The sequence below is a fragment of the Poecilia reticulata genome, chromosome 19 (genome assembly GCF_904066995.2).
Source record: "Poecilia reticulata chromosome 19, P_reticulata-male-v2, whole genome shotgun sequence".
NCBI lineage: Eukaryota > Metazoa > Chordata > Actinopteri > Cyprinodontiformes > Poeciliidae > Poecilia > Poecilia reticulata.
In genome coordinates this window covers 17,245,238-17,270,014 of record NC_088848.1, presented here as the reverse complement: position 1 = coordinate 17,270,014, position 24,777 = coordinate 17,245,238, and the positions used below count along the sequence as shown (strand labels likewise).

The 24,777-nt window shown below is 41.3% G+C and overlaps 3 protein-coding genes across 3 annotated transcripts; 1 reads left to right on the top strand and 2 right to left on the bottom strand.

Annotated features, from left to right (window-relative positions):
• Window positions 1–126: 126 nt before the first annotated feature.
• Window positions 127–13,547, bottom strand: rab40b (RAB40B, member RAS oncogene family). The gene is made up of 6 exons (XM_008438014.3): window positions 13,163–13,547; window positions 6,762–6,822; window positions 5,543–5,603; window positions 4,264–4,341; window positions 3,955–4,177; window positions 127–2,966 (listed from the first exon to the last, which is right to left on the bottom strand). Exons 1-6 carry the CDS (start codon window positions 13,308–13,310, stop codon window positions 2,665–2,667), a joined length of 873 nt encoding a protein of 290 aa, XP_008436236.2. The 5' UTR covers window positions 13,311–13,547; the 3' UTR covers window positions 127–2,664.
• Window positions 13,548–14,121: 574 nt separating this feature from the next.
• cox11 (cytochrome c oxidase assembly homolog 11 (yeast)) lies at window positions 14,122–16,644 on the bottom strand. Its single transcript, XM_008437682.3, has 5 exons — window positions 16,516–16,644; window positions 15,717–16,011; window positions 15,499–15,654; window positions 15,286–15,411; window positions 14,122–14,989 (listed from the first exon to the last, which is right to left on the bottom strand). The coding sequence occupies exons 2-5, from the start codon at window positions 15,990–15,992 to the stop codon at window positions 14,801–14,803; spliced, it is 747 nt and encodes a 248-aa protein (XP_008435904.2). The 5' UTR covers window positions 15,993–16,011; window positions 16,516–16,644; the 3' UTR covers window positions 14,122–14,800.
• A 612-nt stretch (window positions 16,645–17,256) lies between these two features.
• LOC103481889 (chromobox protein homolog 2-like) lies at window positions 17,257–23,496 on the top strand. Its single transcript, XM_008437681.3, has 5 exons — window positions 17,257–17,426; window positions 17,511–17,554; window positions 18,831–18,896; window positions 19,659–19,728; window positions 19,811–23,496. Exons 1-5 carry the CDS (start codon window positions 17,361–17,363, stop codon window positions 21,041–21,043), a joined length of 1,479 nt encoding a protein of 492 aa, XP_008435903.1. The 5' UTR covers window positions 17,257–17,360; the 3' UTR covers window positions 21,044–23,496.
• The last annotated feature ends 1,281 nt before the right edge of the window (window positions 23,497–24,777 follow it).

Below are 24,777 nucleotides of genomic sequence, written 5' to 3'. Positions count from 1 at the left end.
TAAAATAGTCCCTGATTAGTATCACTTTTATGAGCAATGCATTGAATAATGAGGTGCCAGGTTAAAACATTTGGAACTTAAAAAAAAAAGAAACACAGAAAAAGAAAAGAGGACAGTCCAAGAATGTGGAAGGTAGTGAAGTTTATTGGGAATCAAGGATAAACAGAACTTTCAGTCATTTCTGCAGAAAAACTTCTCACTGGAAAAACAATAAAACATAAGTTTTTCATCATATCAAACAAGAATATTTACAACACGTACAAATATTGTACACAAAATGGCTGCTGGTAGAGTAACTGTGCGAGAGAAGTGCAAAAAGTCAGCGTCAAAGTGCCGTTTGATACATGTTAGTGTCGTAGAAAACCTGAGGAAGAATATGCCCCATAGTTTGTATATTTTCTGCCTACGAGAAGGATAATATTTGTCAACTTTCAGTCTGAGCAGGTGAGATTTCTGATATATAAAAAAAATTAACTGTAGGAAAAAATTTGAGCAACATTAATATCACTTCCACTTTCATGTCACTTTAAATGACAAAACTTTACACATCTCTAAATGCTGCTAACGTTTAAATTGATGTGACATTTGCCAAACATTCATAAATCAAGTGGCAAAGTCAGATTAATACTGAACAAGGAATTTTCACTCAAAGATACACTTTAGGAGTTAAAATCTACACTTCGTAGGATTTTTTAAAATGCTATCAAAATAATGTTATGTTTTAAACTTAAAAAGTAAAACGTGAGAAATAATTCATATAACATTTGAAATAATTTATAAATATTTCTTAGACCAATGTTCCTGTTAATGTACAATTAGAAAATTGCTGAATAAATTCTGAGTTTAAAAAAAAATGGGAAAGGGAGATTAGTTTTACACTCAATGCATGTTTAGCCCGAAACAATGCCTCACTTTAACTGTTTAGGTCAGTACTTTACACGCTGCAGTCTTCATCCCAAACAGCAGGTGTCACTGTGGAACAAACGGTGAGGTTTAACTGCGGATGTAATGCTTGAACAAGTGAAAATATTTCTATGCACAAACATAAATGACAACTTTACATCATTTAAAGCGTTAGAGTTAAACTTCTGGATGATCATCATGTGGAAGAAAGTCTTGCGTCCACAATACGTTTAGCTCTTACCCGACTCGTCAAAGTAAGCAAAGCACTAAAACAGTGGTTCTTAACCTTTTTTGAGGTACCGAACCCACCAGTTCCATATGCTCATTCACTGAACCCTTCTGTAGTGATAAATAAAATACGTTTTTTCCCTCTCCAAATTCAAGACATAGAGGTTGCCCAACTGGTCTAGTTTGGTAACCCCATGATCACTAAGTCTTCTTAAAAGGTAGAGTCTCTGAGAACAGTTCTTCAAAATATAGTCAGTGTTTTCAGCAAAGTTGAGCTGACTGGTATACCCAAGGTATACATTTGCCACAGTTTCAACAGGTTGGCCATCGAGAGAAACTGGAACCACTTTTAGGTCTTGTTTAGATAATTTAATTAGCTCTACATTCTTAAGAGAATGAAAAATTTAAACTAAATAATAAAGACTTTGCGGTATTCTGATTTAGTAATGTAATTTTATTAGTTGTGTTACCACCCCCACGCCACTAGAGGCAGTAGCAGGCCCAAAAAGATGCGAGTAAGGAGCAGATTTAGAAGTACACTGAAAGCTAGTAAAAACTGTGAGCTTTGCTGAAGTGACACAAGTTCAAATCCATGCTGAGAGTGGAGCTCCTTCAATCAGTGCTTCTCCGCAGCTCTGATTGGCTAAGCAATGTAACGTGATCCTCTGATTGGCTAAGCAATGTAACGTGATCCTCTGCAACAAGTGATGGCAAAGCGGGGCGTCATCACGACTTAACACAAGTGTGTCTTTACCTCCGCGGCAGAGGCTCCGCCGAACCCCTGAGACCGAACCCAGGTTAAGAACCACTGCACTAACATGAGAGAAAAAAAATGTGTAGCTCTAATTTTGGTGATTACAGTGGAGATGTACACAACTCATTTTAACAATAGGATAGAGGAAATGGCTAAAAAGGCGAAAATAAAAGAATAAGCGGGACTGAAGTTATACAGGATAAAATTGAAGTGTTTATGATTTCTTTTTTGACAAACAGGTTTTTATACGATCAAGTTTACCTTTTCTTATTCAAGTTAAGAGTTTAGAGGATATCGCAAGAAAGCTGTAAATTACTAAGAATCACAAACAGATTCTAAAAGAAAATGCAAACTCAAGAAAGAAAAGAAAACATCAAAGGGAAAATCATTTTTGATTTTGTGTTGGACACAAAATAAATAAATAGTTTTTATAATTAGATCATTTTGAACTTTGATGGTGTTTTGGGAATATTTCATCTTAAAAAAATTGTGATTTTTATATTTTATATTTAAATGTTGTCTGAACTGAATGTGTGTCCCATACTAAATAGTCTACTAATGCCATACTAGATTACATTACAGACTCAAACAGATTCCCTGACATCATCTTTAAACCCATCATGATGGATGAACAGAAGAAGCTGTTTGCCACCAACATCTCTGGTCAGAGATGCTTCCTTGTCTCCAAACATAAAAGTTTTTGTCTCTCGTTTCTTCTCTTCACACATACTTCGTACTCAGCCACGTCCTTTACACAGCCGGTGGTGCGTTCGCTGCCGTTAGGATATTTTGCAGCTGTTTCTGCAGCCCTGCGTTGTTGGGCTGAGCGGCGGTGGTCGGATCAGTTTTGGCTTTTTAAGAAGCGTCCCTCCACTCCTCTTGGCAGCGCTGTGGTGAGCGGCCGTGGCAGCGGCGGTGACGGAGTAGGAGCGTCCGTGCATCATGCGAGCGTTGAGACCGTTGGCCATGGAAAAGGACTTGAGGTGGGACTTGAGGGTGTGGGGCAGGGGCAGCTTGTCCACCAGGTGGACAGGGGTGCAGGAGACAATGGAGCGGCAGCAGAGGTCCTGAAGACTCAGCACTGACACAGAGACAACACTAAAAAGTTAGGTTTTAAATCGCATTTTAAATTAGTCCTGATTTTTTCAACAATGTTTATATCAGTAGTCTCAGACTGCATTTATGCATTGACCCTAGGTCTTGAGGAATGCAGTTTGAAATCCCTGCTTTATATCAAGTAGTAGTCAACTTGTAATTTTATTGCATGTTTATTTGGATAAAATTTAAGAGCAGATCGACAAATTCAGGGAATCAATCAGAAATAGTTAACTTAATACTGTTACACTTTTATTAAGCCAGAAAATAAGCCAATTATCTATAAAATAGTCTAAATAATCACATTTGTAAAAATAGAAACAATATTTTAAAATAAATAAAATGATTATTATTATTCTTTCTTTTAAAAAGAAATAAACATTTTGGTAATACATAAAAAAAACTCAAAAAAATATTGAGAGAGTTTTTAAAGGTGGGGGGAAATCTAAATGGACTAATGTCATTTCTTAATCAATGCAGCAATTATTTGAAGTGCAGGTGTAATGTTAAAAAAAATCTTATTGATGCTTGAACAATTATTTGAATATAATATTTACTCAAAGAAATCTATTGGGAAAAAACCATCTAATATGAAATGCACGATTCTTTAGGCGATGTAAAATTGTGTCATAGTTCAAAAGGAAAAAAATAAAATCAAATCTAACATCTGAAACATAATTTTGGAAAAAAGTAGGAAAAATTTCAATAAACATTTTTGTAAAAAGTAAGAAGATATTTTATGATTACTAACTATGTTCATGAAGACTAAAGCTAACTGTACAAGAACATTTTAAATAAATTTCATCTAAAAGATGGTGAAAAACATTTTATTCTAACTTCCTTAAAAACATGTTATTTTCCTACTGATACCATAAGTAGATTGTTCTGCTGTTGTCCAGCAGAGGGCAGCACAGACCTAAACCGTAAACTGAATAAACCATGAGCACTGTGTGTGTGTGCGGTGACCTTCTGACCTTTGTTGGGCCTCCACAGGCGCTCCATGCCGTGCCTCATGAGGACGATGCGGGCGAGCTCCGTGAACGACTCAGTGATGTTGAAGTTGCAGAGCGGGCTCACCTCAAAGAAAGTGACGCCCAGCTTCTCGGCGTACACCTGCGCCTGCTCCGTAGTCACCTGACGCTTGTAGGCGAGGTGGAGGCGGTTCCCGACCAGGATCTTGGGCACTCCTGGTGCATGCTGGGTAAAAAAAGAAGGAGCACTGGAACATGTATGGGATTTTTAACCGGAATCGTGAATCGGCACCAAACCGCGTGCCGTCCAACCTCGTCGATCTCTTTGATCCACCTGTCGATCCCGTCAAAGGACCAGCGGTTGGTGATGTCATACACCAGGATTACTCCCTGCAGAGCGCAAAATTATCTTTTAAGTTACCACAAAACATGGCAAAAATCAATAATTATGAACCCATATGATCCATTTTTAATGAACAAACTTCAAATAAAACTAAATCAAAATGTTAAATGGCATCATTTCAGATTTATTTCAATTTGAAATTCCAGGAAAACAAAGAAATCCTGACTCTTCTGCCGAACATTAAACGCTGCTTTGTATTGCTTTGACTGCATAAATGAAGTGAGTTGACCAAGAATCCCCTGCCGATATCATACTAATGGATCATCTTTATTTTAATAATTCTAATGTACAACTTCTAAATTTTTGGAAATTGTAAAAGACTATGTCGCGTGCAAGCAACTAACAGTCATATACTGTACCCTGCAGAAAGCAAGGCATGGGAGCTGCAGTTCAAGGTTTTTCTCCGTTTTCTGCTCACTTTGACTCCACAAACTCAAGGTTCAAGAGCATCCGTTAGCCTCTCCATGGAAACGCTGCCACTGTTGCTATGGTGATATCTGCTCTGCACCCACTAATAGTCTGATGAGAGACGACAACAGACTGCTTGTGTAAACAGTGTTTGAGGATGAAAAGGTGGCGAATTTTCCTCCCAACTTTCCATCGGGAGACGGATCTCCGAACGGCAGATTTACACTGCATTACAGCAGGGATGGTAAAGAGGCACCAACATTTCTCTTAATGTCCAACTATATGTAAAATACTGATAGATTTGGGTTTATTCAGGAGCATCGCAAGATTTGGTTTGTGAGCTTTCAGCAAATGTAAATAAGATCAAATGTGAACTTCCTGAAAATGAGCCTGACAGAAGCTGCTGTGGAGTTGGGTTTGATTCCTTCGAATGCGTTCAAGAATAAATAACATGATGCGGGACAGAGAAATGGTGAAACAGGGTTTCCCCCAGTGTATTATAAGCCTGGCGGGCCACCAGGCTTTACTTGTGCCCCCACCAGGCTAGGCATTACTTATTCATTTGAAAATGTCTGCATTTTTAAAGCTTTATCATAGGTGTTCAGGTATTAATCTTAAAATCTTTCAATAACATATAACTATCAAGTGAAATCTTCAAATTTCCTGTCAACGTTAAACATTTTTTTAACTCAAAAACGACGAATGACTGGCTTAGCGCCCAACTGCCGGGCTTCGGAGGTTTTCTGAGGGAAACCTTGGTGAAATCTCCATGATCCATACCTGCGCTCCTCTGGAGTAGGATCTGAATATGGTGCAGAACCGACCCTGTCCGGATGTATCCCTGAAACAAAAACATACATAAATAGAGTAAAATAAGATGCTCCCTCCCGCACCCCAAACACACAACATAAAATACACTTTATGGATGAACTTTACAACCTTATCCATGTTTCAAGACCTCCAGATTTCAGTTCCTGCAGTCTGACAGCAGCTGGTTCAGAGCAGTCACCAATCATATCTATGACAGGTTTTTTTCCCTTCAGTTTGGTCATAAGCAACAGTTTTGGTGGGGATAAGCATTTAAGACATTTGGTTTTCTGACTGGATTCTATTGGTCCCGACCCAGCTGTTATGTTTCCCCAAGTTGAGACATCTTAGTTTCTACTTGGCACGTAGCAGAAACCAGCAGTTGGTCCTCAAAGTAACGCTTACATAAACCCAGAGTTTATGGTGTATTCTCTCAGACCACATCCAGTTCGGTCGCTGGTTTCTAGGTGGTCCAACGCGACCAAGTCATGCGTGTGTCGATCGTCTTTTGTGACTCTTAACCCTTCGAAGTGGAAACAGCCGCTTACAACAAGTAGCCACCGCCGAGTGTGTAATTGTCTTAATTTTGCTGCTGAAACCGTGCCGTAGACTGTAGTCCCCAAAGCAATTCCCTGTCCACTTGGGTCTATCTGTTGATTAATGAGGGAGAACTGGAGATCCTCTGAAAAGGCCTTCAGGGACACTGCTACAGGACCAAATCAGGACTCGGTGCAAGTGTTATGGCATTCAAACAGTGTTGAAAAGGGAGTTGCTAGCTGATTTGTTGCTTACTGAAGACCTCGGTATGTCGGGTGGCTCTGATGTACGAAACCCTGTCCTAATGCTGGATTTGTCACTTCTAATCTTCTTACGTCATAACCAAAACCAGTGAGAAAACATGTTCGTAATCTGACAGCAGAGCGAACTTTGGCTCGCCTCGCGCAGAGCCTTGACATAAATACAGTTTAAATCAAAGCTGAAGCTGGAGGCTGCGTCACCTGGAAAAAAAAAAATACAAAAACAAAACCTCGATCAAGTCAAAGCTGCCTCACATGCTTGCTGTTTATTTTTGGACCGAACCAGGACCTCCTCTGCTCTGCTGTTACACAACCACAAGCTCTCTGCTTGTAGATCACACGCAGTGAGGACGGCTGCTGAACAACAGCCAGCCGTTTTCCTCGTGTTTTCATACCAGAGCTGCAGCTTGACTCGCCTCCCGTCCAGGAGGATGGTCGTCGTCTTGTAGTCGATTCCTGAAACGCAGCAGGAAAAAACAAACAATAACCTCCTCATTCTTCTTTTCTTTACAAAATTTCTAACTCTTCCATGTTGACATGTCTGGATTGTGCTTTCTGCACACATTTGAGCTACCGATTTGTTCAAATTATTCTTTAGTTGAGCAAATAATTATTCCCCCTGGTTTGGGATGCTGGCAGCTGCTCAAACTTTTTTTTTTTTTTACTACTTTCAGACGGTTGTTATGATGTGCAACCTTGGCAACAATCTGTCATTTTTAGAAGTGGAAGGAGCTGACTGGCATCTAAAAAACTCAAATAATACTTGAATTACGACCCCAAATTTTAAGGTTTGAAAAAGAGGAAGTTCAAAACATTGATTTAATTTCCCTTTGGAACAAATAAGGTATTTTTGAGTTGAACTATAATGAAGCGCTGAAATACTAAAATTAAGTGCCATTTTTGGAGTGTGTTACAGGGCTATTTCAATGATTTTGTGGCACAGAGACTAATTTAGATAATTTTTGTTATCGAAATCCACCATACAACTCGTGGATCTGTCAAGTAAGCTACACTGAAAGCAGATTCTTTGAAATACAGTTAATTAACTTCATTAATTTAAGGAAAAAAAAAACTTAAAAATATGTTTTTTGCTTGTATTATGCATGTTTAAGAAACATCACACTTCATATTAAAGTCACGGACTCGTTTTACATGTGGCGCTTTTTTTATGACATCGTCAGATTTATTTATTTTTTTATTTAAAACTAAAAATGATCGTTGATGAAAACAAAAACAAAAAAAAAACAATAATGTTTCCGGGACCAGCGTGGAGCCATCTTCCAGATGTTGCAAATAGAGCATCAGTTTGTACCTACAAAGACCTATCAACTGTTCTGTAGATGGCATGACTAAAATATTTATTTATTTATTTATCTATATTTTTTTGTTCGGGCATGGAATAGGGCACCAACTCTAGCTAGCCCAGGGGCCCTTATTCTTCTAAATCCAGCCCTGAATCTGCACAGATATAAAAAGGAACTTGGTGGAAAAATAATAGAAAAGAACGATGAACACGCCTCAGTTCTTTCTTGCTTTATATAACCGATTTGTTTCCTTATCACACATTAATGTATTCTGATTATTCGCAGTGCTTTAATAACATGATAAAATAACAGCATGTGTGTGTGTGTGTGTGTGTGTGTGTGTGTGATGTTATTAAGTCTGCCTGCTTCTGTGATCTCCCCAACCCATCCATGAATTTCCTATGGAATTTCACTGATAAGCATCTGAACTTGCAGCAGTCAGACTCCCGACAGTGATGCTCGGTTATTACCAGCATTCTGTGCAGAGCCCCCCCACCACCCCTACACGCCAAATTTATTCCCTCCTTATTCCCGATTAGATGTAATTATCCAGCTTCTGTCCTGGGACTCCTCCTGCACGAACAAAAGCAGTGAGCATCTCGTCTCCTTTATAACAGTAATTATCAGAGCCTCTACTAAGGCCGCACACTCTGATTATGTAACGCGCACTCACAGCTTTTTAATAACCTGTGCTGTAGTAAGTTTGGAGCAATGGTGGACAGTTTGTTGCACCAAGAGTGATGTAATGATGTAATGCAATTATGTGAGATATGCTACAACAGTAGGGGCAGGTTGAAGCACATCACAATGAGACCGGTAAGAAAAAAGAACATTCATTTGCCTCTTATACTGGATATTTAAAAAGATTTTATTAAACAATAATAATGGTCAAAGGTGACTAAAATAAAAGAAAGTCAGTCCACATATTCAAAATCATGTTGTTTTTTTTTAAAGTAAAAATGTACCTGATAAAAATCAACAAACTGTTTTGCTGTTTTTTTAAATACAGGAGTCAATTTAAAGTACATTGTTTACTGTGTGTGGATTTTGTGAGGGACCGAGCCAAACCGCAGGCAGGAGTCAGATTCAAATAGTCAAAAGTCCAACTTTCAAAACACGAGAGAGAGAGACAGACAGAAACAGAAATATGTAAGAAATATGCAGGAAAAAAAGGAGAAAGCTGAAGCTTGAAGACAGGATAATTACAGGGAGAAGGTATCAGGTGAGTCTAATTAACCGATGCTCGGCTGGAGGAGCTGAGGGATATGACTAACGTGCAATAAAGCGCTGGGATAAGAGAAGCTAATTAAAATACAGTAGTTGTGAGTAAACACTAATCACTAAAACTGAAAAAAAAAATAGAAGAATGAGAACTATGATTAAGGATTAGGAGCACCGAAGAGAGCAATTAGTTAAAAAACAAAAAAACAAAAAAAAACCCTCCAGTCTAACAGTCTCTGATCATACACAATGTTTTCCCTCCACATTGATGCAATGCATTATGGGTGAGAATTTAGAAAAGTCTGTGCCAATACGAGGCTAATCCTGCTCTGATTGGTCAGTCCAACAGGCTGTTTGGTGGTTACAGACGTTTTAAACATCCTGCCAAAAAATATGACACAACAGTAAAATAGAAACACGCACGCACAAGTAGTATTTGTTGATGCATCAAGTGCAGCAATCAGATGAGTCTCGGAGAAGCACTTCAGATGAGAACTGCCACGGAGTGCCGCGTTTCATCCAAACACAGGAGTGTGTGTTTTCATCAAGGTCAAATCACACCCACCCGCATGCCGTGGGTGTGTGAGTGAGAGCTTCTCCCCCGGCTGTATCTGCTGCATCTTCACTTTATTATTATGACTCACAGTCACACATGGAGCCGTTTGGAGAACGTTTCGATCCTCGCTCGGAGAGACTTCCAATGCAATCCACAAGCGCAGACTCCGTCGGTGTTTGCGAGCATTTTTCCGTGCACACGTCGGCAGTAATAAAGTCTTCCCCGTGTGTGTGTGTGTGTTTTTTTTTTTTTTGGCAGCCAGTAATAGCAGCTCTGCTCTGGTCTTGGCAGAGGCTCGGAGGCCCCCCTCTGGGACCTCAAGAGAGTCAGTCGTCCCCTGGCAGAGAGACAGTGGACCACAGCTATGTCTCTGTCTGCTGCCATGACCCAGAAACGCAGAAAATCTAAGGATAAACCCTTCAGTTTTCCACTAACTGAGCTGCACTCCCCCACCCCCCCAAAAAATAAAAATCAACTCCCTGGGCATCTCAAACATAAAAAACAAAAAACAAAACGTGCAAGTCAAAGTTGCAGAAGCGTACAGAGAGACATCAACACGTCTCCTCAATCTGTTGCGGTCCTGCGGCAGCTCAGACTACATTCCATTTTAAATGGATAGTCCAGATTTCCATTGGTTTGGGTGAGAATGTCCAGTCAGAAATTCCCATGCAGTGATCTCAGTTTGGAGAACCAGGAAGGAATCCTCACCGAGGAGCCGAGCTAACGGCGGGGATCATTTCCGAGACGGTTCCAGCCATCTTAGAGCACCACAGGCCCTTTAAGCTCATCTCCAAAGAGGCGCACTGTCCCTTTATTAACTGACAGGAATATCAAACAACCGTCCGGATTTGCAAGATAAAACACTGATGACTTATTCTAGACCTGGAGCATAAATGCAGTTTGCAACATTAATTTTCCATAAAACACGCAGCTAAAATTAATCTTGAGATCCTATAACACTTTGTTGCCTGATTTGTAGTCGGATGTCTCCACGAATAACACAAACCCCATTCCCTCTATTAGAAAAATCTAGTTTAGATTTCCAATAACCTCTTGCAGAAACAGATTTTGTCCTTGCGTTTGTTCTTTAGAGGTCGCCGTGGATGATTCAGATGCCACAGCCACGCTTCCCTCTCCATCATCCCTTCACCTTTGACCCAACTCCCTGCAGTGAGCTGCTGCGCTGCTGCTCAGAAAGGTTTTCTCTGTTGCTGGAATATGAAGGCTGCACCAGACCGATTTATTCGCTTTTTGCTTTTATTCCCCGTCGAAACGACACAGAGAAAGCCACATCAACACCGCCTTCTGCATTTGGTTCTGTCAACGTAATAGACATTTAGCACCTTGAATGCCACAAGACTTTAAATATAAAACATGGACCTAATGTCTTCATATAAATTCAAGCTCACAATCTTAAAATATACAACTCTGTGGATAAGACCATAAGCAGCAACTACCTAAAACAGATATGGCATCTTCACTTTATCAGTTTCAGTAGAACTGATTAAGCATCTTTAAAATTCTGGCTTGTAATCTTAAAATTATTCTTAATGTTTCTAAAATTTAGAGTTTATGGATTAGTAAGTAGGTTGTTACTATGTGAATTTTGAAGAATCGTATTAGAAAACATTGATGGAAGCTGCAAAATTGAAAATAATATCCTCAATTTTGCAAAAAAATAAAAAATAAAATACATTTTTTTTTTTACTTTTCCGAAAAAGTTAGCGTGCCAAAGGAGAGATGGAAACACATTTACCAAGTTCATATGTACCAAACCTTCCCAATCCAAACCTCCAGCACAGGAGAGGTCGGTCAGAACTCTTGATGAAGAGGAAACGCTTTGCCGGATTTGGAATGGGAAAAAAATAAAAAAATCGCTCCCATCTGCTGGTGGTTCTATGCCAAACCAGAGGTACGAGACTTGGGGAAGGGGGGGAAACAATTCTGTTCAAACCTCCAGCTGGGAGGGGGAGGAGTCTGTTATTTCTGAAATGATGCATGCCAATTTACAACCTCTACATCTTGTTTAGGACAGCCATATGTAGCGTCAACATCTGATTAAAAAAATAAATAAAAACATCACGATTTTACGTATAGCCTGGTTGATTCGCTACAAACCAGTAGATGGAAAGTCTCTTCTCTTCTCTTTCTTTCTGTTCTTTTAAAAAAAAAATTTGCATGGTAACTGGTTGGAAAAATAGCTGCTTTCTTCCCTTTAAGCTACTGACGAATAAAGGCCACAAAAACTAAACTTTTGCAACTTTATTTTGTGTAAACAAATTGAGTAACAAAATAGTTTGTGAATAAAATCCTGACAGGATGACTGAAACGCAATGCGTGAAATTTTTATTAATCAGAATAGAAGTCAGTCCTTAGTTGCTATGGCGATTCCCGCATTAAATGTGGGAGCAGAGAGAGAAGCAATAATCTTTATCGTTCAGGCAGACAAACTTGGCAGTTTGCTAATTGCTCCGCTAAGTTAAAATGATCAAACCAAGCTAATATGCGTTTCTGTAGTTTATGAATTCAGCACAAAAGGAACAAAAGTTTCTACAATACTCTGTGTGATTTATTAGGGCTGAAATCGACCAGAATAAGAGTTTTCTGTTTGTTGTTTTTTTTTTTTGCATCCTGAACAAGTTTTCCATTTGTGCACAGCATATGCCCTGAAAACCCCTCCAGGGGAGCTGATGATTGATTTACAACTCACAGGCTTCGTTAAAATAAAGTGTTATTTTCCTGTTTATAAGAAATATAACATATTCCTCCACCCCCAATTCCTCGTTCATAATGGTACAAATTTCAGAATCAGATTTATTGGTGACCCCAAATGTAACTGTCTGCACTTTAAGTGGATTATTCGACACCCAACAGAGACCCAACAGGATGGGAACACACAGAACAGGGCGAAGTAGAGCCAAAATACTGATTCTGATTGGTGTAAAACTTTTTATGCAGAAAGGGGATCTGTAGATTTCTCGATGTTGTGCTGCATTTCTTAAGTTTATGGGGGGGGTTTTTCTAAGTTTTTTTTTTTTTTTCATTAAAATGCATACTTTTTGTACTCAGTTCAAATTATTTGCAAGTAAACTTGTAAATCTGATTTCTATTTACTAGCATTTCTGACAACTTGAATCACATTCAACCGGTGCCATTATCTCCTAATGCCAGCTCCAACTTCAGAGACAAATCAAATGCGCCATTAGTTAGGGGAATGGGAGGTGGCAGTGTGTTTTGGTGGTGTACAAAGTGGCAGAAGAAGCCTTGTGTAATAACTAATTAATTAATCTCTCCGTGGAGTTTTATAAACCATATTCATTCATAATGGATTTTGAGGTTGAGGTTGCTACTCTCAAGTTCTCCAATTCAGATCTGCAGCTTCAGGGAGTTGTTTACCTGGACACTTGAACACTTTTAATACTTTGGAATCTCCTTCTTGTATAAACAAATTCCAAATTCCTTGAAACTAGACTGGAACTGTGTGATAAGGAAGCTAGAAACCAAGTAAAAACTCTGCCAGGGCTTCAGAAAGCCTGGAGGATTGTTTTCTTTTTTTTCTTTCTGGATCACAGGAAGGAAACTATTAGAGAAACCTGCCAACATAACACTGCGTTGTTCCACGGTAAGCCTTCAAACGGTGAACTCCACTTTACACACACACTAAAATCGGACGCGTTTAGCCCTTATCCTACCCCCCCTTTGCCCCCCAACTCACCCAGGTTGTACCCGTACGGGGACTCGGACGCTCCGTCCTGCAGGCTCTCCAGGATCTCCCCCTTCCCCACGTCGCTGTCTCCCACCAGCAGGAACTTCAGCAGGAAGTCGTAGGCTCGGATCGGGCTGGTTCTGGTTCTGTGGCTCATCCTCGCGGTTCGTGTCCCATCACGAGCTGTGCTCTCTTCCTCCTCTTCCCCGCGGAGGAAGAGGAGTAAATAAAAACGCGCGTCCCCGTGTCGTCTACGCGTTCAGTGTTTACCTGCGCGCCACGCCCCCCTCAGTCTGCAGCTGGAACAGCTCGGCGCTCGGTTCTGTTCGGGTCCCCGACTTGCTCGCAGAGGAGGACCAGCTGGCGGACCCTCGCCTCCCAGCTCGAGAGAGAGAGAGAGTCAGAGCAGGAGAGAGAGAGAGCAGGGAGTGATGGCTGCTTTAATCTGATTGGGCCAACAATTGAGTTGCTAGGGCAACCCCAAATCCCGATTGGAGGAGACGAACATCAATTAGAGCAGGAGCAGCTGTCTGATTGAGAGACTGGCTACTTTTGTGACATCAAATAAAAATAGTTTAGATCAGATTTTTTTTTTCCTTTCTCGTTTGAGGTTTCAAAATAAAAGCATCTTCATTCAAAAATTCTTTCCGTTTTTGTTTTGCTTTTGCTAAAATACAGCAATTGCGACTTTCAGTGGAAAAACAGCCAAGATAAACACATGAAAGCAAATCACCGATGAAGGATTTATTTATGTTTTAGGACAGAACACGTCTTTATGGTCCTACCATTTGTTTATACTCTTGTTTTTTCTGAAGGTCTTGTTGTTTTATTTTTATTTTTTATGTGAATTTCACAAAGGTTTGTTATTCACCACTCAGGTATAACAACATGATCACCTGCCTAAAGCCTTTTCTCACGGACAATCACTGATCTGATCATTAAACGTACATAAAGAAACAGCTGCGTCATTAAAAAGCAAATACTCTTTATTTATTTTCTCATTCTTATGCATACATAGGACACCCACTAGTGAGAAGGTCCAATAAAACCAAATAAAAAGCAAAAGAAAAACCAAACATACAAAGACGTGATGCATATGTGCAGACATTTATATTATTCCCCAGAAGGAGTACGATGGTTCTGCAGATCGGAGCTGCTGGACGTCTCTGAGGTTGTTTCATGGAAAAACCAGCAGGACTCGGAAAGAACCACAGGAAACACAGGTGTATGTTTCGGATGGAAGCGCAGATCAGGATTTACTGATCCGCTTCCTGACAGGGGACTGAAAATAAACATTCCCGTAAAGCTCCACCTCGACGGCTTTGAGCTTCCAGTCTTTCAGCAGCACCAGAAAAATCGCTTGAGTCTGAATTTTTTAGCGTCTTTCAAATTCCGGTGCTTCTTGCTTGTCATTTTAAGGCATCAAATGGACCGGACCAGGGTCACCGTAACCCATAACTCTTCTTCTTCTTAATATGCCGTTCAGAGCAACGCTTCAATGTTCAGAAAATTAAGTAAAAAACAAAAAAAAACTTTCGAATTATTGTGGAGGGTCGTCAGAAGATGGAGGATTATTTGCTCAGACAATGAACGTGACGAGTCTCTTTCCGGCCTTCGGTTCCTCCGGCGGACGTCTCCGCATTCGGCTCAGTTGTAACTGTACCCGGGCAGAGGCAGCTGCTGACCCTCCTTGGCCTCGAAGAAGGTGTAGGACAGCGTGATGGTGTCGACCCGAGCCATCCGCGGGTCGTCGTCGAACTCCGGGTCGATGTAGAAGAAGACGGGCATGTCGACCTCCTCGTGAGGATTGAGACGCTGCTCCTCAAAGCAGAAGCACTGCAAGCAACAGACAGAAGGTCCCTGTTCATGTCGAGTCATGTGGCTTTGGCAAAAAAATTGACTTAGGCCATATGGTTAACTGGGATTTTACTTGACAAACCCACACAAAATATTTTCAACATTTTAAAAGTGTGGTATTGTACACATCTTCCCTATCCCTGCAGAAGAGAAGCAGTAGCTCAGATGATAGCGTTTTGGGGGGGAAGCAAAGGGTCTGCTCTAATCCTCAGTGTTTGTTTTATTTTTTTAAAAATTCTCAGCATTCTGCAGAGAGAAAGCAGTCTGAAACTCGCCTGGATTTTGTTGAAGTACTGTCCCGCATCAAATGGCACCACGTTGTAGGTGGAAATGCCGATGATGGGTTTGTCTGTCGGGTTCTTGGCTCTGTAGAAGGCCAGCGCCGTTTCGCCCGGGACCACCTGCAAAGAGAGAGGAGAAAGGTTTAACGCGGAGAAGATTGTGTCTTCTCTGACAGGAAGTTCGACGGCATGAGAGGGAAGTCTCACGTAGATCTCCGTCTGCTGAGGTCTGAAGTTCCACTGGATGCTGGCGTGCGTGTCGGCGTTGAAGGTCACCTTGATGATGCGCTCTTTCACCGGTTTCATTGTCTCCACCTGATCCGTGTCGTGTCCAGCAACAGCCGTGCCGCCTAGCCCCGTTGCCTGGGAGAAAAGCGGAGAGGTCACACGGGCCCACGGCAACCGTATGTGTGTGTGTGTCTCACCTGGCAGTAGAGGCGGTACAGAGGTACAGAAGCATAGGACAGCCCGATCATTCCCACCCCGGCAGCAGCAATGTATGTCAGCACCGTCTTGTTCCTGGTCCTCCACTCCTCCTCCTGACCCCTGGACTTCCTGCTGTGGTTTCTCGTCGGGAGGCGAGACGCAGGCCGCCGCCGCCAAAGTAAATGTTCACACTGGGAGAGCAGGGTCCTCTGCCCCCGGACGCATCCCGTCAACGGGGGCGAGAAGGACGGACGCAGCAGAAGAGGCAGCAGCATCTCACCTGAGGGGCTCAAGCTGCATGTCAAACAGAGAACAATGTACAGTGCATTCGGGGTTCAAAGCCACGATCTTTAAAAGGAATATTGAATAAACAAAAGAATATGAATAAACAAAAGAATAAAGAAGTCTGAGAAACTGATTTTGACCTTGAGAAATATAAAAAAGCTTTTGCAAGTAAAAGTATTTTGTAATGGGCACAGTTGTGTCTCTCCAGTTGATTTATATATAATCGTTATTTCTATCTGCATCCAGCTAATTTGTCTCCCTTTTGCTAAAAAACAGAAGGGAAACTTTCTGCTGAGCTCACAATGATGAAGTCAGAGTTCAAATCAGCTGTTTTATGTCTTTACATGTCTGAACATATACCTAACCTGACTTGAGGTCAGTGTTTATTCTCCTCACTACATAATAAAACCTGCAACCAGAACTCAAGGCAAAGCAAAACAAAACAACGAGTTTAAAACGAATCGTGAGTTCAGTTTTAATAACTGGGTTCAGTAGTAATAGAAGTATAGTTACCTATGAAGAGCAGCTCAGCAGTAAACAGACGGTTATCAAACATCAAGCAGTGCAACACAAAATTGGCTCCTACCGCAAGAAGAACAATTCCGCAGGCACAGTTCCGTCCGCTTGGCTCATTACTGCCCTCTACAGGACAGTTATTGTATCCACAATTTTGTTTAGGGAAAATAAATTATTAAAATATTATAGAAAACGAAGAAATACAAATTTAACTCCCCTGCTCCCAGAAAAATAATTAATACAAAAAACAAAAAGAAAGAAACAATACTTATATTGTACTTTAAATGTACAATATAAGTACATTAAAAGTAGTATAAAAAGAACAAAATTATATGACAGAAATAAATAAAGGAAGAAAGGAGGAAATAATCTCCTTGGTACCCAAATGATAAATCGACATTAGTCATCCTAATCCTAAATACTAGGATGACTAATATTAAATCAAATCAATAAAAATAGATAAATAATAAATTCATTAATTAAAGTCAGAAAATAAATTATCCAATTGCATGTATAAATTACCAAAACATATTTGATAGATTTGCTTTATAAGCCTTAAATGCTTGTAGATTAACGTTCATCGATATATTCTACAAAAAACTATCTATACATTGCAAACAGACAAGTATAATTAATTTTTGTTTAAACAAACAAAAAAAAACTAATTAAATGTTCAATAAATAAATAATAACCATAAAAATACCCCAGGTGTTAATGTGATTATTATGTGTTCAGAAAGTGAGCTGTAAGGAAACAAGATTGTCAGAGGTTACTGTCGGACATAACCAGTAAGGATGAGCTACGGGGGCCGGTAGAGTCCAGACCGTGCGGCAGCAGCAGTGATGGAGGGGGTGACGGTGGGCCAGGTATTCGATGCTGAGTGTATCCTCAGCAAACGGCAGAGGAAGGTAAGAACCGGACTCTACCGTGAGTCCATAGTTCTCTGTGTGTTCTGGTTCCGGTTCTTGTGCTTACTGTGTGTGTCTCCGCAGGGAAAGTTCGAGTATCTGGTGAAGTGGAGAGGCTGGTCTTCCAAGTGAGTAGCTGCGGCTAGCTGCTAGCTGCTAACACAAAGACGGTGTTTACATTGCCAATTGGATTGGTACCGCCCGAACTAGTACTAGCTGTTGACTGCTTTCAAAATAGGTTGTTTAAACTACAGTTCCGGTCGTTTTAACAGCCAAACCAGAACCACTTGCTAACTGCTAACACAGAGAGATTGTTTAAGCTGCGGGCCAGGAACCTGGTGGTACCTTCCGAATCCATATCAGCTGGATTCTGTTAGACTATCAACGCCAGCCTCAGTCGGACATATGAACAAGACCAGAACTATGTGGCTATATTTCAGTCAGAAACCTCTTTAACGAGCACGAAAAAAAAAAAAACATTTCAATGAAATTAATGTAGAAAAAGTAGTAAAATCGTCAAAACATTCATTGAACTGGACCTGGAAGAAGAAACTGGTTGGATGTTAGCTTTGAACCAGTAATCAACCTGCTTTTGCTTTGAGCTGTTACCTCTTTATTTCTGTTTTTCATTCATCTTTTTCTAAAACCTTTTAACATTGTGAATTACAATCTCAGCCATGTTTTTATTATTATTATTATTATTATTATTATTATTATTATTATTATTTCATATGGAAATATCCAAATCTAACTTCTCCATGAGGTCAGTGAACTGGAAGAACTATTAACGAGCAAATCCCTTTTATGAAACGTCCTAAAACTTACACGCTTTAGGCCTTCAGTTGGCTGTGAGCATACAAAAAAAAAAATACCTGCACAGTTAATTTTCTGCAAGAATTTATTTTAGGAAATAAGTAAACAATGCTTAGCCTGGTGGGGGCCCAAGTAAAGCCTGGTGGGCCACCAGGCTCATAATACACTGGAGGAAACCCTGAATATTATTAATAGCATTTACATTTTGATTTTGTATAAACTGTAAAAGTGATCAAAATGCCATTTGAGTCAGTTAAAGTCCAGTTTACTGCGAGAGGCTTGAACTGCAAGTTGTTTATGCTGGACACACAGTTTGCTGCAGGGTAGCTGTTTTTGTTTATAGGGAAAACTGTGTAAGCATTTGTGAATTTTGTAAACACTAATTGCATGTTTTTTATGCCATATTATTCTTAATCAAGCTGCGTCCTTTGATTTATTTTATGGCCTTTTTCAATGCTGAAGGGGGGAGGAGGAAGCAGTGAATGGAAAATCACCACAGAGTTCCTCCCTAGAATGAACTATCAGTGTACAAACTATCTGGAGAGGCTGAAGTTGATTACTGGTGTTTTTTTTTTTTTTTTTTTTTTGAAGGCACAACAGTTGGGAGCCTGAAGAGAACATTCTGGACCCGAGGTTGCTGGCAGCTTTTCATAAGAGGTGAGAGACGTTTGTTTTATAGCATCTATCGACTATAAAACAAACAATGTTGTGTTTTTTTTTTTCTTTTTCTGAAAAACGTTTCAAATGAAAACCAATGTTTCCAATCCCAGCAAAATAATTAATCAGAGCTTGCATTGTTCACAGAGTTTAAGGCCTATTACATTTGGTAGCGCTCTGACCTGCCAATTCCAATTTTAACTGATGAGCAATTTTTGTTTTTGAACATGGACAGCAAAATCCTTTTTCTCCCCCTCTACCACCTGGATGTGATAAAAAAACTGACTTCATCTAAATTATGTTTTATAGTAAAATAAACTAGTAGGGATTCACAACATTAACAGGGGTAGGACACATGTTTGTGAGCTTTTCAACACAACGTCCAGATAAGTCAGACTTGGACAATATGGTATTTGTTTGGGCTTGTGATAATGATCCAGCTGAGGATTGGGGTGTTTTTAACTGAAGCAGGAAATAATGTCAGCATTCTAGGTGTTTTTTGTCATGGTAAATATCTGTAATATAAAAAAAATATCACTGAACATCTGCAGTTAACGGGATGTGGGTGGGACTATAAATAAAAGCTAACTGAATCGAATCGCAGCATTAGAAAAAGGCAAATTTTTCAGACTCTTAAGTGTCAAGATTCTGCTTACGAGCAGATTTGTTGTGCACTTCTGCCAACGACAAGAGGTTTTAATCTTTTCTAATAAACTGGATTTGGAAGACCTGATCCAATCTTTGTTCCTGACTGTTTTCCAGAGAACAAGAACGGGAACTTCTGTTTCAGAAGAAAGGAAAACGGCCCAGAGGACGACCCAGGAAAATCCTGGTAACTGAACCACACTGGTTCATCTTGTTTACTCCGCTGTCTCGTCTTTATCTCCACTCATCCGTCCTCTTCTCGTCCTCAGCCTCCACCTACTGACACCAAGGACAGCCATTCCTCTTCTTCTTCCTTCGGACTCTCGTCCGAGCCCTCCTCTTCCTCTGAGGAGGAAGACGACGACGATCACGTGAAGAAGGCCAAGCAAAGTCCTCGTATACACCCTGTGCCCCAGAAGCGGCCTCAGATCCTGTTGGCCAAGCCCGATCCGCCGCATAAGAAGAAGCGTGGGAGGAAGCCGCTGCACCCGGACCTGAAGGCGTTGCGGCAGGGAAAGAGTCTTCCTTCTCCTCCACGCCACCACCAGCCAATCAGGTCGCCCAGAGATGAGCCACGGCCCGGTGTGAAGAAACCCCTGCAGCCGGCGAGCTTCACCTATCCTGGGCTGAGCCGGAGCTCCAGAGAAGAGGGCGCCTCCTCCTTCTCTCAGAGCTCCACTTCCAAACCCGGATCCCTTAACTGCGTCTGGGCCGGCCGCTCCCTGTCCGCCTCGTCCTCCCACAACAAAGGCAGTCCGTCACAGAAGCCATCTGAACTGCGACGCGCCGTCTCCGAAACAGGAAGCGTCAGAGCGGACGCCTTTAAAGGATCTGCTCAGAAACCAGCGCCTCTCGGTCTGCACAGCAGCTTCGGAGGACACCCGATAGCGACGCAGCGCCCCCCGTTGACCCACAGAAGGCAGGACAGCGTGGGCGGTCAGTCCGGTTTGGTTCAACACAAACAGCAGAACTCTAGTTTCTCCAAACAGTTACCTTCACCGACGCCCAGAGAGCGGACCAGCCAGGCGTTGAATCTACGAGCGCTCAACCTGCAGAGCGTCGGTAAGCTTCCAGGAAGCAGCGGTTTGCAAGGGGGTTCACGCAGCACCGGCGTCGGCAAAGGAACCACAGCCGGAGGGCAACGCTCTGGGCCCGGTGCCGCAGAAGCTGGACGGAGCAGGACGCAACCCGCAGGAGGCAACAGGCAGGAGGAGCACAAACACGGGCCTAACTCTCAGAACCGTAACCTGAACGAGCTCAGCACCGGCGATTCGGACGACACCAGCAGCAGCGAGTCGGAACACGACCCGTCATCGTTTCCCGACGACACGAGGCCGAGCGTCAGCAGCAACGCTGCCGAGTCGGACACGGAAACGGACTGGAGGCCGGCAAGGAGCCTCATGGAGCACGTCTTTGTAACTGACGTCACGGCCAACTTCATCACGGTGACGGTGAAGGAGTCGCCAACCAGCGTGGGATTCTTCAACTCCCGGAATCACTAAAAAGAAAGAAAAATATCTGGAATTCTCGTTTCAGTCCCTGCTAATGAAGGAACTCTGAATAAGTTTCTTTTTCAAGTCAAGACCGCAGTTGGACTCTGACCACGTTTAACAGTGCAGCTTATGAAGGTTGTTTGAGGTTGTTGGGTTATCCTTTACAGCCATGCTTGTGATGGTATCAGAGTTTCTCAGTCCATCAACAGGAAAACCTGGTCAGGTTCTAGACTTTGGAGGCGTCTGCGCTGCTCTGATATGCTGATATTTTGTTGCTGACAGCAATTCTAGGTGGTGGAGAGGATTGGATCAGTCTGTGGTGTGTTTCCGCCCTTAGTTAGGTTTTATCTGTGATATGCCTTGAGAATGGGTGATTAAAAGAGGTAATATACTTAATGTCACCTGGAACTCTATGTTGCAGTTCTCAGTTCATGTCAGCAGGTGGAGTAGTTTTACAAACTTAAAGCTGGGAAATATTAACCGATTAACTCCAGCCTGTTTTGTTATTGTATATAAGCTGAAGCTGTAGCATCAGTGAAACTAAATCATGTCCTCACATCAGCTCAGTAAACACTCATCTTCACTGTTGTTTCCCTCTTGTTTTTTGGCTTGAGCTGTTATCTTCATGACTGTTTTTATCAGTTTCTAGACTGTTTTCTTTCCAAGAAGCCAGAATCTGTGATCTTGGTCTCCATTGTGGGCTTTTCAGACTTTCTGCAAGCCTTACAAGTACCAGAAGGTTCCTTACATGTGGTTAGATGGCCAGTATTCTGTTGTGTGGCTACAAAGGAGATCAGATGCCCATAAAGCTCGACACTGTTTGGTTTAATGATTGTTAGTAGCTCCAGGTCAGTTTGCTCCTTCCCCAGTTCATACCCATATACGTAGTCAATGGTATGTCAGTTCATTGTAGTTAATTATTTATTCTCAATATTGAAGATGAATTATCATAAAAATGCTCAACTATAATTTAAAGGTGGTATTATCTGAGACCTTCAAGTTCTACTCTATTCTCATTTATTTTGGTTCTTTATTTTCATTCATGCCAACTGCTAAATACAAATAATGGTGATCTGCTGTTAGAGATTTACTGAAGATGTACAAACACGTTTCCTTACTGTAAGCGAGGAGTAGATTGTGCAAAATGACCTCTTTGGCTGGCAAAGCAGGTACAAAACGTCAACCTGGCTGGTACAAGTTGATGCAATCTCAACACAAAACAACCCACACCCGACTGCTTCATTTTGACCTGAACTAGTCGTGTACGAAATGACCGGAGCAGCGAAGGTACTAAATGGCGAAGAAGTGAAACGACCAGCAAAGCCATCTTTGTAACATTCACCACTCCGTCTCTTCTGACTTCTGCTCGCTGTAAGGCCAACTCACTTTGGGTGTGTCCCTGCTTTGATTTGTTCAACTTTGAGGTGAAATATCGAACCAGGAAATTCTTACACCATAAAGAAAATCATCACCGGTTTAATTAGGGTCGGTCAGGGGTTCTGATACATTTTTGGTGCTAATTTCAAAGTAAAAGAAGGTCATCTGAACCTGATCATCAGTGAAGGAAACCTTTTGGCTTCTTATAAACTTTTAATTTGTCTCATTCCCAAGCTGAACTTGAATGAAATATCTGTATATGTTTTTGTTTTTTTTGAGAGAGAGAAATCACCCCAAAGAAGTGAATAATGGTAATTTAAGCTTTCTGTAATGACACTGTTGGAGATGTATCTTCTTCCATGCCTCTTTTTGGACAGTCTGAAAATTATTATTTTCATTTCAAACTCAGTCTTTTCTCCTTGATTTGAATTGAATCGGAAGGATCCGACTCCGGTTCAACGTCAGTCACCATTAAAGGGTAACAGTCTGTGTCGAAGTAAGCTTTTGTAAGAATCTGCTGTCAGCATGTGGACTCTAGAAACCATCAGATTGACATTAATAACTCTTCTGCAGGCAGGTCCTCAGATCTCAGCTGGACTTCCACTGCCACTTCCCAGCTTCCCCCCTCCAGCGATCTGTTGAAACCTTCCTGCTCCTCTCCAGATTTTGATTCTAGACTCTCGCTTTTATCCTGGACCTCATTTTTTTCTATGTCTGAGCTTCTCCTGAAGAACTCCCATTGGAGTTCTCTGTGTTCCGTCTTTGGACCAAAGGTGTATTGAATGTGAACTCTTTTGTTCTGACTCATATCGTGGACAGTATCTCCCGCACTAAGCACAGTACAGATGTAAGCTGACGGAAACGTCCTAGTAAACCAGTTTTGTACCATTTGTAATACACACATCGTTGCAATGTATTTTGAATTATGTGTTATTTATATTTGTAAATACGTGGGGATTTTTTTTTTCATGATGTGATATCTGATATGGATCTGGTGCTCATGTCGGCTGATTAGCTTCAGATTCCTTGTAGCCTGTGTGCCTCTGCCGTCTGAAGGATTCGGGAAATAAAGCGTAACAACTGGGCGCTCTTTGTGTAGTTCCTGTCTCCTACCAGCAGGTGTCTCTGTATCATCCTCAGGAAATATCAGCCAACAAACCAAGTGGTCGGTGTTGGAAATGGAAACTTAAAAAAGGATTCTTAAATAAATTAATTAAAAGGCATCGGAAAAATATGAAATCATTGCAATTTTATTTTTAAAAGTAAGTTAAAACGATGAAAACTATAATGAGTTTGTCAAATTTACAGGACAGCATTTTTTATTTTTTATTTGAGGATCCTTAAGTAGGGCTGCACAGTGGCGCAGTTGGTAGAGCTGTTGCCTTGCAGCAAGAAGGTTCTGGGTTCGATTCCCAGCCTGGGGTCTTTCTGCATGGAGTTTGCATGTTCTCCCTGTGCGTGCGTGGGTTTTCTCCGGGTACTCCGGGGTCCTCCCACAGTCCAAAAACATGACTGTCAGGTTAATTGGCCTCTCCAAATTGCCCCTAGGTGTGAGTGTGTGTGTGCATGGTTGTGTGTCCTGTGTGTCTCTGTGTTGCCCTGCGACAGACTGGCGACCTGTCCAGGGTGTACCCCGCCTCTCGCCCGAAACATTGGCTGGAGATGGGCACCAGCACCCCTCCCGACCCCACTGAGGGAAAAAGGGTGCAAGAAAATGGATGGATGGATGGATCCTTAAGTAGGATCATAGGGCAACCATGAAAAACAAAACCACACTAAACGAAGACGGACCTTAAACCATCTCCGTCTAGTGTGGCACATAAACATTTTAGATTTTATCAGAAAACAACTTAAAAAACCCCGCTGAACTATACCTTTATGTTAATGTTGTCAGCAATCATTTACTTATTAGTCAAAAATAAAAAAGGATGACGTGTATGACTGCAGCCACAAGACAAATCTAAGCAGCCACGACTTCAAAGAACCAAACTGCATCCATTTGCTGATCTATGAAACTCTTAGTGACTTTGCTGCTCTACAGCTCACATGAGTTTTAATGGCCATTTCTCTCTTTGTTCATTAAAACTTCACTTTCTTCAATAACTCTTAAAACGTCCACCCAAAATGTGGAAAAATCCATGCCTAGAAGATCAATATAAAAATAAAAATAAAATAAATTATAGCAGTGCTTGCTCACATATTCTTCCAGAACATATTTAACTTGTTTTCTTTGTCACTTATTCTCTGTTTTTATTAGTTATTAAGTCTTCAGCTCATGATTGAATGTGGAAAGAGAGGTAGATGTGGAAAACTTCATTGCTGTGTTGTTGTGACTCTGTGCCCATGAAGTTAAGAGCCACAAGATT